This window comes from Oryctolagus cuniculus, chromosome 8, assembly GCF_964237555.1.
Source record: "Oryctolagus cuniculus chromosome 8, mOryCun1.1, whole genome shotgun sequence".
In the NCBI taxonomy this organism is placed as follows: Eukaryota; Metazoa; Chordata; class Mammalia; order Lagomorpha; family Leporidae; genus Oryctolagus; species Oryctolagus cuniculus.
The window spans coordinates 56,159,115-56,175,868 of NC_091439.1; the positions used below are offsets into that span (position 1 = coordinate 56,159,115).

The following is a 16,754-nucleotide window of genomic DNA, read 5'->3' on the forward strand; positions in this document are numbered from 1 at the left end:
TTTGAGCCCTCATTTTCAGTACCTTTTAGGAAATTTGATCTTGACTTTTGTTTGTCTTATTAACATCTAAGAATTTGAAACTTAGAAGTATAAAAAATTTTAAGTAAAAAATTAATATTAATATTATCAGTAGTTATTTCAAGTAAATTATATGTACAGATATCAGTTTTAAAGGATATATAATAAATATAGTGTGTGATCTACAACTTAATATAAAAATGTACTACATTTCATTGAATAATATCATCAACCACAAGCAGGATATTAAAATGAAAAAAGTAGAAAGTTCATATTATGATTTCTAATATTCATATAATTATAAAGTTTAGATTTAATTTCACAGGAGTCAGGAAATTCTGTTCTGAAATTTCCAAAGAAATCCTAATTTTCACATAGATTACAACAGCCTCTTTCATTAATAATAGCTCAGATTATGGGAGCCCTCCCAAACAGATCCTTCACTATGGGATGTAGGTTTCCCAATTTTCCTTTTCAAAATAGAGCTACACCTTGTTCTGTTCTTCCTCCTCCTAGAGATAGGTACTCATGTAATAATCATATTTTGATTTCATAATAAATAATTTTGATTTATTTATTCAATAAATCATATTGTGATTTAATAAACAATACTTTAAGTTACAACATACCATTGATGCAGTCAGAACTTGTACCCTTTTTTTCAAAAACTAATACAACAAAATGAAGTTTCGACAACTGAGCTAAGTGCTTCATTTTTGAGGTAAAAACCCTTTTAAACTTTAAATTTTTCTTCATTCTTATTTAATAGTCAAAAGCACTGGATTAGAGTTCTTCAGTTGGTGGTTGATGGCCTAAATCCTACCCTTGAAGATATTTTTGTGTAGACCTTAAATTGTTTTAAACTAAGTTTGAAATGCCAACAAACATTTAAAATCTAAAGCATTAGTTTAAAAAAAAAAAAAACTTGAATTTCTGTTTCTCTAGAAGCAGGTGTAAATGTTTTTTCTCCTGTGGGAAAAATCAACTGAGAAGTTAACTGATTTGAAAAAAAGCCCCAGCTTCACCCTCCTATTCATCCAAGTCTCCTCACTTCATTTTGTACTAAACCTACTTTTCTATTTGTTGTTTGTTGAGTCCTTATAGTCGTTTGAGTTCACTCCTGATGTTCAAGTTGCATAAGTATAATTACAGGACTTTCAAACATGTCTTAAATTACAAGTAATACTTTAGCCCCTTATGGAAACATGCAAGTTTCAAGAGTGCCTTCAAGCCTCAGACTCTATTTTAGTTTTGTGTAATTGGACAGATAGAAGAAACTGCAGTAAAATTAGGATATGGACAAAGGCTCAGAGTAAGTAGTAGAAGAAGTACCTTGAGCAGCACCACTGCAAGTAGCATTACGGTCTGATGAACTCCCCCACGTACTCTGTTATCTTCTCCTTGTTGAGATCTCTTATTTTGTTTTTTGTTTGTTTGAAAGATTTATTTATTTATTTGAAAGTCAGAGTTACACAGAGAGTTACACAAGGAGAGGCAGAGAGATAGAGACAGAGAGAGTGAGAGAGAGTGAGTCAGTCTTCCATCAACTGGATCACTCCCTATATGGCCACAATGGCTGGAGCTGGGATCCTAAGCCAGGAGCCTGGAGCCTGGAGCTTCTTCCAGGTCTCCCATACAGGTGCAGGGACCCAAGGACTTGGGCCATCTTCTGTTTTCCCAGGCCATAGCAGAGAGCTGGATTGGAAATGGAGCAGCTGGGACATGAACTGGAGCCCATGTGGGATATTGGCACTGTAGGTGGCAGCTTTACCTGCTATGCCACAGCACCGACCCCAAAGATCAGTTTTGAAGAGTTCAGTTATTCCAAGAATAATGATGGGTGATTCTCCATCCAGTGAAGCTGGATCCCATGGGACTCTCACCAGCTTTTTTTTTTTTTTTTTAATTTTATTTATTTGAGAGGTAGAGCTACAGAGGAAGAGACAGAGAGAAAGGTCTTCCATGTGCTGGTTCACTCCCCATATGGCCACAACAGCCAGAGCTGAGCCGATCCAAAGCCCAGATCCAGGAGCTTCCTCCAGGTATCCCACATGGGTGCAAGGGCTCAAGCATTTGGACCATCTTTCACTAGTTTCCCAGGCTATAAGCAGGGAGCTAGATAGGAAGAAGAGCAGCCAGGACACGAACCTGTGCCCATATGGGATGCTGGCACCTCAAGCAGAGACTTAGCTTGCTATACCACAGTGCTGGTCCCTCTCATCAGCTCTTTTATGGGATGGCTTCCTGCCATCTGCCTCTTCTGCTGGAACAAGAAAAAAGAGTACAGACCCAAGGAATTTGAGTCAACTTAATCTAATATCAAACAAAAGTAGCAAATACTCATTAAGCCAGAGCACTAAACAAAGGTTTTAGAGAACAGCAGGACAATTTTGTTTCGCTCCCAGCATAAAAAATACAAAAGTTGAATTCTTAGATTCTACTGAGCAAGTAACTATTTTCCCTTCAGTATCTGGTGCCCTTTCAGCTAATGAATTCCTTATTTTCTCACCACTCTTCTCCCCTGATCCGTGCTGTGTCTCTTCTCCAAGGTGTAGACTGTTTCTGTTCTTCTTCTTCTTTTTTCTTTTTCTTTTTCTTTTTTTTTTTTTGACAGGCAGAGTGGTGGACAGTGAGAGAGAGACAGAGAGAAAGGTCTTCCTTTTTCCGTTGGTTCACTCCCCCAAGTGGCCTCTACGGCCAGCGCATTGCGGCCAGCAAACTGCGCTGATTCGAAGCCAGGAACCAGGTGCTTCTTCCTGGTCTCCCATGTGGGTGCAGGGCCCAAGGACCTGGGCCATCCTCCACTGCACTCTCGGGCCACAGCAGAGAGCTGGACTGGAAGAGGAGCAACTGGGACAGTCCTTGACTTGGCAACTTCAACTAGAGAGTACCCTATGTTTCATAGAAATGTAGATTTCTTTTCTTGAAAAACAAGATTTATTTGTTTATTTGAAAGAGTTACACAGAGAGAAAAGGAGAGGCAGAGAGAGAGGTCTTCCATCTGCTGGTTCACTCCCTAATTGGCCACAGTGGCCAGAGCTGCACTGATCCAAAGGCAAGAGCCAGAAGCTTCCTCCAGGTCTTCTCATGCTGGTGCAGGGGCCCAAGGACTTGGGCCATCTCCCACTGCTTTCCCAGGCCACAGCAGAGAGCTGGGTCAGAAGTGGAGCAGCCGGGACTCGAACCAGCACCCATATGGGATGCCCGCACTGCAGGCAGCTTTACCCATTATGCCCACAGCACACGCCCAAAATGTAGATTTCAAAAATACTGTTGTTTCCTGCACTGTATTGTAATACTGCACCATTGCAGAAGGAAGATTCCTTGAGGATTAAGACTCTTAGTTAGAATTCCACACTTCAAAATCTGTGTGTCAAATGTACATTGCATAAAATTCAGATGAGATTGAATTAAAGTTTGCCTTTGCATTATTTTTTAAAACAGAGGCTTATGTAAAATATTGGTCAGTGTTTGGTAATCAAACTGATGTTCCAAACAAGACTTCTAGAGAATTATTTTTTTTTTAAATTAAAGATTAAGTTTTTAATTTTGTATGAAAGGCAGAGAGACAGACTGATCTTCCATCACTGAGTCACTCCCCAAATGGCCACAACGGCCATGGCTGTACCAGGACAAAGCCAGCAGCCTGGAACTCCATCTGGGTCTCCCAAGTGTGTGGCAGGGGCCCAAGCACTTGGGATATCTTCTGCATTCCCAGGCACATTAGCAGGGAGCTGGACCAGATGCCTGTGGTGCAGATGGTGGCTTAATGCACTGAGCCACAATGCCATTCCCATGCATTTTTTTTTAATCTCATAAAAGAACAAAATTTTTACAGGCTTTCTTTTGCAATTATTTGCAAATTATGTGTGATAATTATAAATGTGCTCATCAAAAGATGTATACCAGGTAACAACTGATCAAGCTAGTGATAATTAACATCTAAAATTATAAAATTAAATTTAGTTTTAATTACTCTGAGCCGACAGAAATTACAATATATGATTCAGGTTGCCACATATATAACCTGAACATTGCTCAAACAAGCATATATGAACAAATGTTATTGTTTAAAATCAAACTCATTGCCTTATTTTATAATTTATTCCTTTATCTATAACCTTTAATTCTGCTAAAGGCCCTTTGTTACCAACTTTGAGCCAGGCTTGCATTCCCTTCTAGATACTCTCAGTGTCAAATGTATTTCAGAATTTAGAATTTTTAGTAATTAGAAAGCTGAATTGTGGGCTGGCATAGTGGCAAAGTGGGTTAAGCTGCCACCTGTGATACTGGCATCCCAAATGTGCACCAGCTAGAGTCCTGCTTACTCTGTTTCCAAACTAGCTCCCTGCTATTGCATGGGGGAAAGAAGTAGAAGGTGGCCCAAGTGCTTGGGCCCCTGCGACCCATGTGGGAGGCCTGGATGGAATTCCAGACTTCTGGCTTCAGCCTAGCCCAGTCCCAGCATTGCAGCCATCTGGGGAGTGACCAGCAAATGGAAGGCTTCTTTCCCTCTGTCTCTCCTTTCTCTCCATAATTCTGTCTTTCAAACAAAAAAATAAATCTTTTTAAGTTTGTTCATATACTGCATATTGTCTGACACCCATAGAGAGGCCTGAGACACCTTGTAATCAAAGCCTCAAATTCTGCAGTGGCGCATATGCACATTCACACTAAGAAGGATTTGTAGTGACCATAAATAGCCTCATATTTGTTCAAGTAAGTTTTTTGCCATCACTTGAATTTGCTGTAGACTTAGTTTAAGAAAAAAAAAACAAAAAACTGAAGTTTATGAAAAAATATTTTCTCTTCAGGGACTTGGATTTTGGAATTGCAGATAAGGGACCATGGATTGTCACTTGATGTTTTAATGTCTCTTTGTAACATAGCCAGGGTTGCTGCACCACATATGATATAGCATTTTAATTATCTAAAAACCTTCATGGCTTTCCTTAGTCAAGCACTAATTTGGTGGAATTTCCATTTGAATTAATATAACAGCTTCACTCCCAACTAGATCTAAACTCCTAGAGCTCCTTTCACTGTATTATGTATTCAGGAAATGCATGTTAACATGAAGGAATGAATGTCTCTCTTGTTCTTTTCAAACTGACTTCCCATAATAATTTCAAACCTATGGTCTTTGCCAGTGCCCTTACCTTGACCTTGCCCAAATGATGAACCAGGTCTGGGTCTCAAGGGAGAGTTCTAGAACAGGACCTAATCTGTATTCCAAGGGTTGATTCAGATGTCTCACGAAAAGGAAACTACACTTTCTGTCTGGTTCCAGTGCTCATCTTGATGAGGTGTCAGTGACCTGTCAGAGTGGCCAGCCACCAAAGGTCTCAAGAGCTTCTATTCTAGAAGTCTCAAATGTGATGTCCTTGGGGAAGTCCTCCCTGACCATCTGACCTGGTTTAGATGCCCTCTCCGGACAGGTACAAAGCTTTTGTTAACAGTCATCATCCTCATTTTTGGGGTTGGAATTTCAACTCAGCAACTCAGGGAGAAAAATGATCACATTCTATAACCTTGATTTCTGAATCCCACCCTTGACTCTTCTGAGCTGACCAAAGAAGCGGACTTCAGTCTCCTTGGAATTCTCATACTTCCTCCCTCCTTGAGGACTGTTCCCCAAGCCCTGGTCTTTGTTGATTAATGCATGATTTGCAGCTGGGGAGGCAGCGTGGCCTCTCTGGACTGCATGGCCTTCAGCCACCACGGATCACTGCCGCATCTGCAGAGCACGAGAAATGCTGCCACTCTCCCGGCACAGGAACCGTTTGCAGGGCTGCCCGCAGTCCCATCTATTTGGACATGTCACATACCCACTTATTCTCTGCATTGTGGTTGCATTCCTGAAGGGGCTGATGGGAAGCAGGGCTCAGATCTCCTCTGCTCTTGGTGACCACACACCCCCTACCCCCTGCCAGTTTAGCAGAATATCTTTCCAGATGATTTTGGCTTTTAGAAATGTTGGTACTAAGTTTTGGTCTCCATTCTGCCTTATGCCTCTTCTGAGGCAGTAAGCAAAGAGCCAATTGAGAGCTTGATTTGGGAGGAGAAAGAGCAAAGGAAATGGAAAAATACAATATAAAAGTGTAAGAATTAAATATAGTAAAACATGTCCCAGCCACACTTGAAGTTCCTTGTTTAATTTCTGCCTTTCTTAGTTTTGCTTTAAGCTCCATGAGGACTGGGCAAGGTCTAACTTGTTCATCTCTCTAATCTCAACCTCCAAATATTGCCTTGCTTATGGTAGCATGCTTTAAAATCTTGAATGAAGGGGTGGCTGTGAAGAATTTATAAAGAATTTAACAGCTGATAGAGTAGACTCTGGAGCAGATGCCTCAGGTATGAACTGTGGCCGTGCCGCTTAAAGTGAGGTGGGAAAAACCCCTTACCATCTTTATGCCTCAGATTCCCTGCCTGTCATGTAGTTGGTGTGAGGATGAAAAGAGTTAGTGTTTATAAAACTTCAGAATAATACTTGGCACACAGCAGCAGCAACTGCGTGTTGACCACTGTTACTACTGTCATCATTACCAATGTCATTAGTTATTGCAGTTATTAAAAAACCTGAAGGGCTGGCATGGCATGGCATTAAAACCACTACCTGCAGTGCTGACATCCCATATGGGTGCCAGTTCATGTCCCAGCTGCTCCACTTCCAATCCAGCTCCCTGCTAATTACCTGGAGAAAGCAGTGGAAGATGGGCTCCCACCACCCACGTGGGACATTTGGATAAAGCTCCTGGGTTTGGCCTGGCCCAGCTCTGGCTATTGCAGCCAACTGTGGGACATACCAGCTGATGGAAGATCCGTGTCTGTCTCTCTGTTTCTCTCCCCTTCTAACTCTGACTTAGAAGTGAATGAATAAATCTTGAAAGAAAAAAAAAAAAAAGAAAGAAACCCCAAGACAAGACTGTTTCCCTTAGTGTTCATTTAGAGATTATAGCATTGATCCAATTGCCATGAAGTTGCTGTAAATCAATTCAACGTGATTTTATTTTTGTACATGTTCTCAGACCATGTTGCTGTTTTATTTTTCTCCCTGTATCCTGTGTCTACACTTCCCTGGTTTTGTCAGGTCAGGGCAACACTTCTTCAGGAACCCTACTTCTTTTCATGGGGTTCCGTCTTTTATTGGCCTTTCTTAGCTGTCTGTCATTAGGGAATACTTTTCAGCAAACCCTGGAATCCATTAATAGACCATATACATCAAGTAGAGCTCTTCTCACTCTAGGTATCATTTAGGTGGGTTTTTCTTTTACTTTGCATTTGCCAGTGTTAAAATGTACCTGCCATCTTTCTGTTTAGTCATAGGTCGTTTGCAGTTTGTCTCTACTTACTTAGCATTTTAGTTGCTATAGTATTTCATGACATTTTAAAATGTAGAGATTACAGTATTATCTTTCTCTTCCCAATAATTTATGAAATTCACCATTATCAGAGCCAGCGTTGTGGCGCAGCAGGTTAACACCCTGGCCTGAAGCGCCGGCATCCCATATGGGCGCTGGTTTTAGTCCTGGCTGCTCCTCTTCCCATCCAGCTCTCTGCTATGTCCTGGGAAAGCAGTAGAAGATGGCCCAAGTCCTTGGGCCCCTGCACCCACGTGAGAGACCTGGAAGAAGCTCCTATCTCCTGGCTTTCTATCGGCACAGCTCCGGCCGTTGTGGCCAACTGGGGAGTGAACCATCAGATGGAAGATCTCTCTCTCTCTCTGCCTCTCCTCTCTCTGTGTAACTCTAACTTTCAAATAAATAAATAAATAAATCTTTAAAAAAATAAATTCACCATTATCAATTATGTATCAAATGATAAATGCTAGTTTTATGGAGCTGGCATTGTGGTATAACGGGTTAAGCTACCACCTGTGATGCTAGCATCCCATATGGGTGCCAGTTTGAGACCAGACTGCTCCACTTCCAGTCTGGCTCCCTGCTAATACATCTGGGAAAGCAGCAACAGATGACTCAAGTCCTTGGGCCCCCACACCCACTTGGGAGCTCCTGGCTTCAGCTTGGCCCAGCTCTGACAATTATGGCCATTTGGGGAGTGAACCAGCACATTCTCTCCCTCTTTCAAATAAATAAAATAAACCTTATTTTAAAAAAAAGATAAATGCTAGATTTAACAGTTTTAAAAAGCCTTTTATTTATTTTCATTTTGTTTGAAAGGCAGAGAGACAGAATTCTTCCATCCTCTGGCTGACTCTCCAAATGCCTGCAACAGCAAAGGCTGAGCCAGGCTGAAACCAGGAGCTCGAAACTCTGTCTGGGTCGCCTACGTGGTGACAGGGACCCAAGTACTTCAGCCATCATCTGTTGCCTTCCAGGGTGCCTGTTAGCAGGAAGCTGGGTAGGAAGGGAAGTAACTGGGACTCCAACCAAGTGCTCCAGTAGGGGATGCCAGTATTTCAAGCAGTGACTTAAGGTGCTGTGCCAAATGCCCACCCCTAAGCTTAACATTTATGGTAAAAAAAATAACTGAGTGAAACGTAGAACATCTATAAAAAGAAGGAAATTAACTTTTGAGCCAGCTGAAAACATTCAGCAACAGAAGGCTAATTCTTTCTGTAATTAATACTTCCATAAAGCAGTCTTTTTTCCATCAGTTACCAATTTTGATTTCCATAGGCTCCAAATCTTACATTATTTTGTTGCCCATAGGATTCTTTTTAACTACTTTAAGTTCATAAAGTTGATTTTTTTATTCAGACAGAGAAGTTATACCATCTACTGTAATATGGACAGCAAATTTCTCTTAGTGTCTTCTTTATTTACCCCTCTAACAATTCTGCTGTTAAACTAAACTCAATCTTTTACCTAAATATTTTTGCATCCTACTGTAATATTTCCCCATCTGGTCTCCCTTAGCTGTATATCACTTTATCAACTTCTAGGAATATTAATCTTTATTTATGCTTTGTTTCTGCTTCACACCTGCCTACAGCAATGGTTGTGTTGTAATGGATGATAATTTTGGGCAAACAGAAGCACGATTGTGTACATTATACAGAAACTTGGGGATTTTCATTTCTAAGCATAACTTTTTTTTCCAGTGTGCTTTGGGATGTTTGACTCTTGATAGCAAAACTGTTCATCTTTTCTTCTGTACCTCTACAACCTCACGTACACTCGCTGTGCTTATCAGTGAGTACTCATCGTCAATGACATTGACCATCCTTAACCTGTTCTCACTATGGATCACTTACTCTGCTTAATTAATGAAGCAATAACCACTGCAGTGTGTGTATCACTTGAGTTATTTGCCTGTATAGAATGTCTGTGAGAAGACCTAGCATTACTCCTGTTTCTACACCCACTATATTAATCCTCATTGTAGTTTTTACTCTTCCTCTGCTCATCCTTTAAATCTAGGTCTTTCCAAGGCTTGGTCTGTTCTCTCAGTTCCCCTAGCTAACGTAATGTACTCCTATGACTAGGGATTCTCATTTTTCTCCTGACAATTTTATATACCTGCTCAACTGCCATTCTTTGGCAGTCCATGGGCAGCTCAAATTCAGCAAATCTCTAGCACAATTCATCATCAGGGAGCATCACCTGCCCCCGAAAACCATGCTTTCTCTAGTTTCCCCTCAGCCGTCCTTCCAAGGCCCAAGCTAGGGACCTGGAGCCATTCTCAGCTCCTCTTTCTCCCTCGTGTTTTCAGACATATTGTTAAGTCCTGTGAATTCTACATCTGCAGTATCACTTGAAACCATTGACTTGTCCCTGCTCTAGGTCCAGGATGCAATTCCACAGTTAGACTATTGTAGCATCTTCTTGGATGGTCTCTGCATCTCCAGCTCCTCACTCACCTGCCTTGAAAAGTCTTCCCTGGCTCCTGAAACCTGTTATTTTCCTTGTAGCCTCTTGACTTCAACATCAAAATACTTATCACCCAACGTGATTACTGCCTGCTTGTTTCCCCACCCCACTCCTCACCAGTTATTAAACACTGTGAGCTTCAAGTCTTTTCACTCAATCCCAGGACCTTGCACAGTAAGTGTTGCACAAAAGGTCCTTCTTAAATACTGTTGAGTGTTGGTCAATTTTTAAGATTTCTAGTATTTATAAAACCAATAGAAAGAAATTATTATTAACACAAATTGCATAAATACAAAGGCAGGAAATGGAAGTACTAGAATAAATTTCTCTTTCTTTAAAGATTTATTTTATTTATTTGAAAGAGTTATAGAGAGAGGCAGAGCCAGAGAGACAGAGAGGTCTCCCATCCACTGGTTCAGTCCCCAAATGACCACAATGGCCAGAGTGGAGCTGATTCGAAGTCAGGAACTTCTTCCAGGTTTCCCAGGGGGTTGCAGGGGCCCATGGACTTGAGCCATCTTCTACTGCTTTCCCAGGCCATAGCAGAGAGCTGGATCAGAAGTGGAGCAGCGGGAACTCAAACCAAAGCCCATATGGGATGTCAGCGCTGCAGACTTTAACCCACTGCGCCACAGCGCCGGCCCCTAGAATAAATTTCTTCCTCTAGTATTGCCTTAATGAATGTTTTTGCCTAAATGCAAAATTTTCTTACTACAGTATATTCAGATAATGAAATGTCTATAACATCTTGAATTTATGACCTCTGAGAAGTTAGACACATTTCTTATGAATTATTTGTTCAACAACTCCTTGAGGCAGGTTTGCATCCTTCATAGCAGAAGCTAATGTAGGAAGTGTGCCCCTTTGATAATGAGGTCCAAACACAGGTCCTGAGACATAACCTCCTTTACAAAATGCCATGAAGACCCCTGAGGCTGCCCTGAGTGTTGATGTTCTCCAGAGAAAAATGTGATTTCTCAGTGTAGTTTTACATCATGGACACCCAGTTTCTTGATAATCTAAAATTCTTGATGGTAAAGACATATACAAATTGTTTCAGTGTTTTAGCTCATTCCTGGACTCTTTCTCCATGTTTTTCGGTAGTTTTTCCACACCCACTCAAGCCATCTGCTCACCAGGCAATGTTCTGAGATGTAAAACCAAGTGAAATACGTCTACTTCGTTTATGTAGTGAGGACTATGACTAATGATACTGGGTTGGGGCGGGGAGAAGGATTTCATAGTTAATGAGAAAGTATACTCTGTGTGTAAGCGGCTAGGAAAGCGTGGCAGGTGTGCCTGTACAAGGCCATGTCCTGCTGCTAAGTACTCAGCACCAGTGCTTCTCAGCCAGCCCTGCAGGGACTCCTGCCAGGAGCACACAGTTAGCATCTGCCTGTGATCTGAATGTAGCCCCTCCGAGATGGGTTTCATTGCTACCATCAAATGGTGAAATTTTTAAAAATTTATGCAATTCTACATGTTACCCTCATAACATAGCAACGTTTGCTCACATAAAATGTTTAAAATGACTTACTATTAATGAAAATTGACTCTCGAGGTAAGTGTTCTATATCTGTTCCTGCCTTTCAGCACTCCCCAGGACACTTGTCCATGCTCCGAAGGGTACCTTTATTCCGTGTTGGAGAGCACAGAATCTAGGAGAGCACAGTCCAGGCTGTGCAATTGTTGTTCCATTTTTTCTGTGCTACATGTAAACTCCTAAGATCCTTTTGCCTATCTCACTAGAGAAATATGTGAATGGTAACTGTAGGCGCTCACATATGGCAACATTTTCACAGTTACAATGATTGAGGGATGTTATGATCAGCTTCTTCCAGTGGAGATTTTGTGTTTGAGGAAAAGGATCTTTCTTGGGTGATAATTACCGGTCTACTTCCTTTGTTGGATCTCAGCGACTGGAAACCAAACCAAGAAGTTACAGTGCTTTGAGAATTTTGAAAATATAATCAAACAGCAAACTGGCCATTCTCAGATATGAGTATAGAAGTGACTTATTTATACATTCAAATTTCAAAACATTTGTAAGGTCCAACATATGTGCTGTTAAAAGGTTTCTAATATAGAATTATTTTGTTAGATAATCCTGTTTCAAGTGACACTATGATTTATCGCCACTAATCAAGATTCTGATTCCTTATACACTTCTCGTTGCTATCTGTTTTTGTTCTTTGTTACATAAATATGAGGTTTCTATATAAAATTCTTACTGTGTAATACAGGGCTAATGAGTCACAGATGGGAAGATGCTGGCACATTACCATCTAATAACATTTTAAACTCATATTCCATAGTAAAACAAAAGCAAATTGTACACATCTGCTTTCCAACTTGTAGAATTTCTGAATGTGTGCAGGGTCTACGTGTAAAGGCCTTTTACTGAAGGAGAAAAAAGAGGACACAGGTCACCTCGATACTCAGCCACTTAACCGCCTTATCAGTGGGGTTTGCCAGAGAGATGAGATTTCCTCTGCCTTTCTCCCTGAGAAGAACTCACTCTAAAGAACAGGAGTGCAGGGCATCTGGGCTGAACAAATGTCTTCCTACTGTAATCCTAATTTTATTGGCTTTTTTATAAAGAAAAAAATAGCCCAAATAAGGGGGAAACAGGCAGAAAAATTTCCTCCAAAACTAATAAAAATTAAAAACCTAGAAATGTTCTGGCCTTTCCCAAAAGTATCCTCAACATATATTCGGGGGTGGGGAGGGAGGGGGGGAGAGAAGCCTTGGAAACTTGAGGCCAAGCACTGCTGTGGAGGTTGTTTATTTGTGTGGTATAAAGATGTTCTGTGTTTTAAAAGAAAATTGGAATAAAAGGCTCCAATTTCACATGTTGTTAGAAAAGAAATAGAATGAAGGCAAAGTTTCCTGCTCAGACCTACCCAGCTGATAACTCCTGGGAAGATGTTTGTACAAGGTCTGAAGTACAAGTTTCTAAAACATCCCCCATTCTCCTTGGATGAGGAATTCAAAACCACTTTTCTGCTGTAGGGGGTTGTGTGAACTGTCAAGTTCTTTTGGAAAAGTTACGTGACAGAAGTGATTATTGCAGAGTGTGACCATAAATCCCCCTGACGTGAAATCCGCATTTTATGAGAGACAGATTCCCACCCACCACCTCTTTAGGAATTTCCGAAACAAGAGAGACATGAGATTGACCAGTTGATTGGAGAGAGAAATTTTGAAATGTGGGTGGTAAGGCTAGATTTTGTAAACTGTATTTGTGTTTATCCTCAGGAAGACTTCTGATAGCAAAGTTCTGTTCCCTGTTGTTGTCTGTAGTGCATGTGTTATACGTCGTGAGCTGTAAGCCTAATGTCAATAGAGGAACAGTAACAGTATTGGTTTATAAGTGTGGAATTAGCCCACTTTGTACTAACATTCTGTTAGTAAGGGTGCAGAAATGTTGAGCCCCAAACTCTTCACACCACTGTGCTGATTCTGTTGTACCTGCCGCAAGGAGTGGTTACAACAAGTTCTCAGTCTTACCACGTTTTAAGACGTTGCTGGTTCGTGTGCAGGCCTTGTGTGTGTGTAAGTTTGTTTACAGTGTGTGAAACAAGGCAAGACTTCAGCCAGGGAAGGGAGGCATTAATTCCATGCTTGTTTTGTTTGTCCACCAGTGAAATGTCTGTGTGACGTTTTGTGTTGTATTGTTTTGGTGCTGTGCTGTGTCCATAGGGTCTGCCAGGCTTCCCCACAGTCGCTGCCCTGCACAGTAATCAGATCCTCACCGTCAAGGTTTGTGACTGACACTCATACCTGCGCAGTCAGAGCTGCAATCAGCATAAGAGTGAGCAGGAACAATTCAATGCCTTGCCCAGCCTGGTTGCTTCCTCTCATCGTACACATCATGTGACTGTGTTGGGAACTTGGGACCTCACGTACATCAGTGAGGTCAAACATTATTAAGAGGGTTTGTCCTGTGCATACTCAACAGGAGGATATTGGGGTCAAACAGGTACATTGAAGAGAGGCAAACATAATCACTTAGGATCCTGTCACACCTCCATGGTGTCATGTGGTGTCATACTATTTTGTCAGTGAAATAATCCTAAGTGTTCTGAGCATTGGGCATCAGTAGAATGGCAGTCAAGTTCATGCCACATTATGCTGGTTGACAAGTCTGATGTAAATGGAACTGGCACTTTGTCTCTGGACTCTCTGCTCTGGGTGCAGAACGCAGACTGCACCCACTTGCCTGCTTCTGGGAATATAGTACATTAAAAAGATCTAACACTCATAGCATAAATGGTGGGGTACAAAAAAAGCATTCGTTTCTAACTACAATTCTGGTCTCACTATCTTGCCACAGTTATGTATTTCAAGGCAAGCCAGAGGGTGATGTCAGACATAAGTGCCAGTTCTCTTGTTTAATGGCCATTTAAAATCTAATGTGCATATCTTTATTTCTTTCTTGTGGTCTTCTGATGTCTATTCTTCAACTCTCTCATCTCTGAACTTCAACCTTTGACCTCACCTGATTGATCAGATGGTGTTTCCTAAAATCAATCATGGGTTTCTCTCTGCTGATCAGCAGCTCATTAAACGCCGCCTGATTAAGGTAGTGCTTATTCTTGCTGAATTCTGATTTCTTCTTGACATTCAGTTATTGCTCTGGGTGCTGTTGCTTTGCCATTTATCTCTCATGGGTAGAGCATGGGTGGTGGGGTGGGTGTTTATTTTGAAATATCCTAGAAAAAAATTATGTTTAACAACCTGCATTTTTTTAATGTATATGAAAGTACCAAAAGAAAAAAGACATAGAGAGCCCATTTAATTTTTTTAATTAAAAAATTGCAACCTATAATAAATCTAGTTTCTAAGCTCTCTAACTTTGGAAGTTTTTAAATTATTAAGCAATATCGCAGGAGCCTCATATACTTAATTTTGGAGGTTATGAAAAACTAAACACATTTGTTAAACTATAAATGCAGGCATTTTATTAAACAAGGTGAATCTTACTGATACAGGATTGTCATGGATAAAGTTATGTGAAAGTTTAACTGGAGCTGTGAATATAGTGATAACATACACACCATTTCTAAGAGCTGTGAGTGCTGGTTCCTGCACTGTGTTGATTTTTAATAGCATCTACTCAGCTCAGCCTGCATGAATATGTATTTGCTCCCTGCTGGCAGGCAAATTGCCTTACAAGGCTTCATGTTTCTGGTGGTTCTGGTTCTTTTCTTAGTATAAATGTGGAATTAGATAGTACAAATTTAAAGCATTGAAAAGAAGACCTGGATATTGATCATTCATGTTTATTATTGAACTGTTCCATTCTCCATTACAGGGTGACCAAGGACAAGCAGGGCCTCCAGGACCCCCAGGCCCTCCAGGCCCAAGAGGGCCACCTGGGGACACAGGGAAAGATGGTCCCCGTGGAATGCCTGGAGTACCCGTGAGTTGCTTTTTGGATCAGCTGTTCTCACCATTTCTGTTGAATATTAAGGGCTGAGAACAAGGATGGAATGGGGTGGCAGGGGCTGGATGCTCAGGGGTCAGGAGTGGGTTGAAGAAATGGGATGAAAGGAAAGTCCCCAAGCCAAGCAGTGCACTCCCAGCAGCATTCCACCTTGCCACTCAGAAGACAGACCTGGAGATGGTAACCAAGGTGGTTTTCAGGTGAACCTCAAGATGTTCACGACCGCAGATGCCTAGGAGTCCCTGTGTCTTCCCTAGTATAGGTGCATCCATGCCTTTGCCATAATTGGGAGATGAGTTTGATAGATGAAGTGGGAGATTAAAAATACTTTCCAAAGAATCAGTAGCAGACAGAATAAAGTCTCATTGTTTATGGAAAATAAAGAAGGGAAAACTCCCCAATATTTAATCTCTTGTAAATGACTTGACCAAAAAACTGCTAATAGGAACAGTAAAATTCATAGTTAAAACATTAATGGATATGGGCTGGCGCCGCGGCTCAATAGGCTAATCCTCCGCCTGCGGTGCCGGCACACCAGATTCTAGTCCCGGTCGGGGCTCCAGATTCTGTCCCGGTTGCCCCTCTTCCAGGCCAGCTCTCTGCTGTGGCCCAGGAGTGCAGTGGAGGATGGCCCAAGTAATTGGGCCCTGCACCCCATGGGAGACCAGAAGTACCTGGCTCCTGCCATCACATCAGCGCGGTGCGCCGGCCGCAGCGCGCCGGCTGAGGCGGCCATTGGAGGGTGAACCAACGGCAAAGGAAGACCTTCCTCTCTGTCTCTCTCTCACTGTCCACTCTGCCTGTCAAAAAATAAAATAAAAAAAAGAAAAAAAGAAAAAAAAACATTAGTGGATATGGTTTGGTTATTATTTGTCCTTTCAATGTAAGACTTACTAATAGAAATTATTTAAAGTGATCTCAATGCATAGTTACTAACATGGGTCAAATGTCAATAATATGGTACTGGTTGCCAACAGAGATACCACTAGTGTCTCATCAAATAAGGTGGTTAAAATCAGTTTGATGGCACAAAATTGGGTCATGGGGCATTGTATAATGTAACAGAAATCACTTATAAGAAAAAAAGATGGGGCTGGTGCTGTGGCACAGCAGGTTAAAGCATCTGCCGACAGCACTGGCATCTCTGTGGGCACCAGTTAGAGTCCCACCTGCTCCACTTCCAATCCAGCTCCCTGCCGATGGCTTGGGAAAGCAGTAGAAGATGGCCTAAGCGCTTTGGGCCCCTGCACCGACATGAGAGGCCCAGAAGAAGCTCCTAGCTTCAGATCGCTCAGCTCCAGCCATTATGGTCATTTGGGAGTGAACCAGTGGATGGAAGACCTCTCTGTCTCTCCCTCTGTCTGTAGCTCTTTCTCTCAAATAAATCAATCTTAAAAAAATATTTATTTTATTATTTATTTGAAAAGAAGAGTGAGAGAAAGAGGAAAAGAGAG

General features: G+C 41.5%; 1 protein-coding gene across 3 annotated transcripts in view; it reads left to right on the plus strand.

Moving 5' to 3' along the window:
* COL25A1 (collagen type XXV alpha 1 chain) overlaps positions 1-16,754 on the plus strand; it is a 530,060-nt gene that overhangs the window by 382,080 nt on the left and 131,226 nt on the right. For 2 of the 3 annotated variants that reach the window (XM_070047775.1, XM_070047774.1), the window contains exons 8-9: positions 14,365-14,436; positions 15,169-15,276. In XM_070047775.1, coding sequence (XP_069903876.1) covers positions 14,365-14,436; positions 15,169-15,276 — 180 coding nt within the window. Of the gene's footprint in view, positions 1-13,553; positions 13,614-14,364; positions 14,437-15,168; positions 15,277-16,754 lie in introns of all 3 variants that reach the window. The other variant, XM_017347366.3, reaches the window with a different exon arrangement.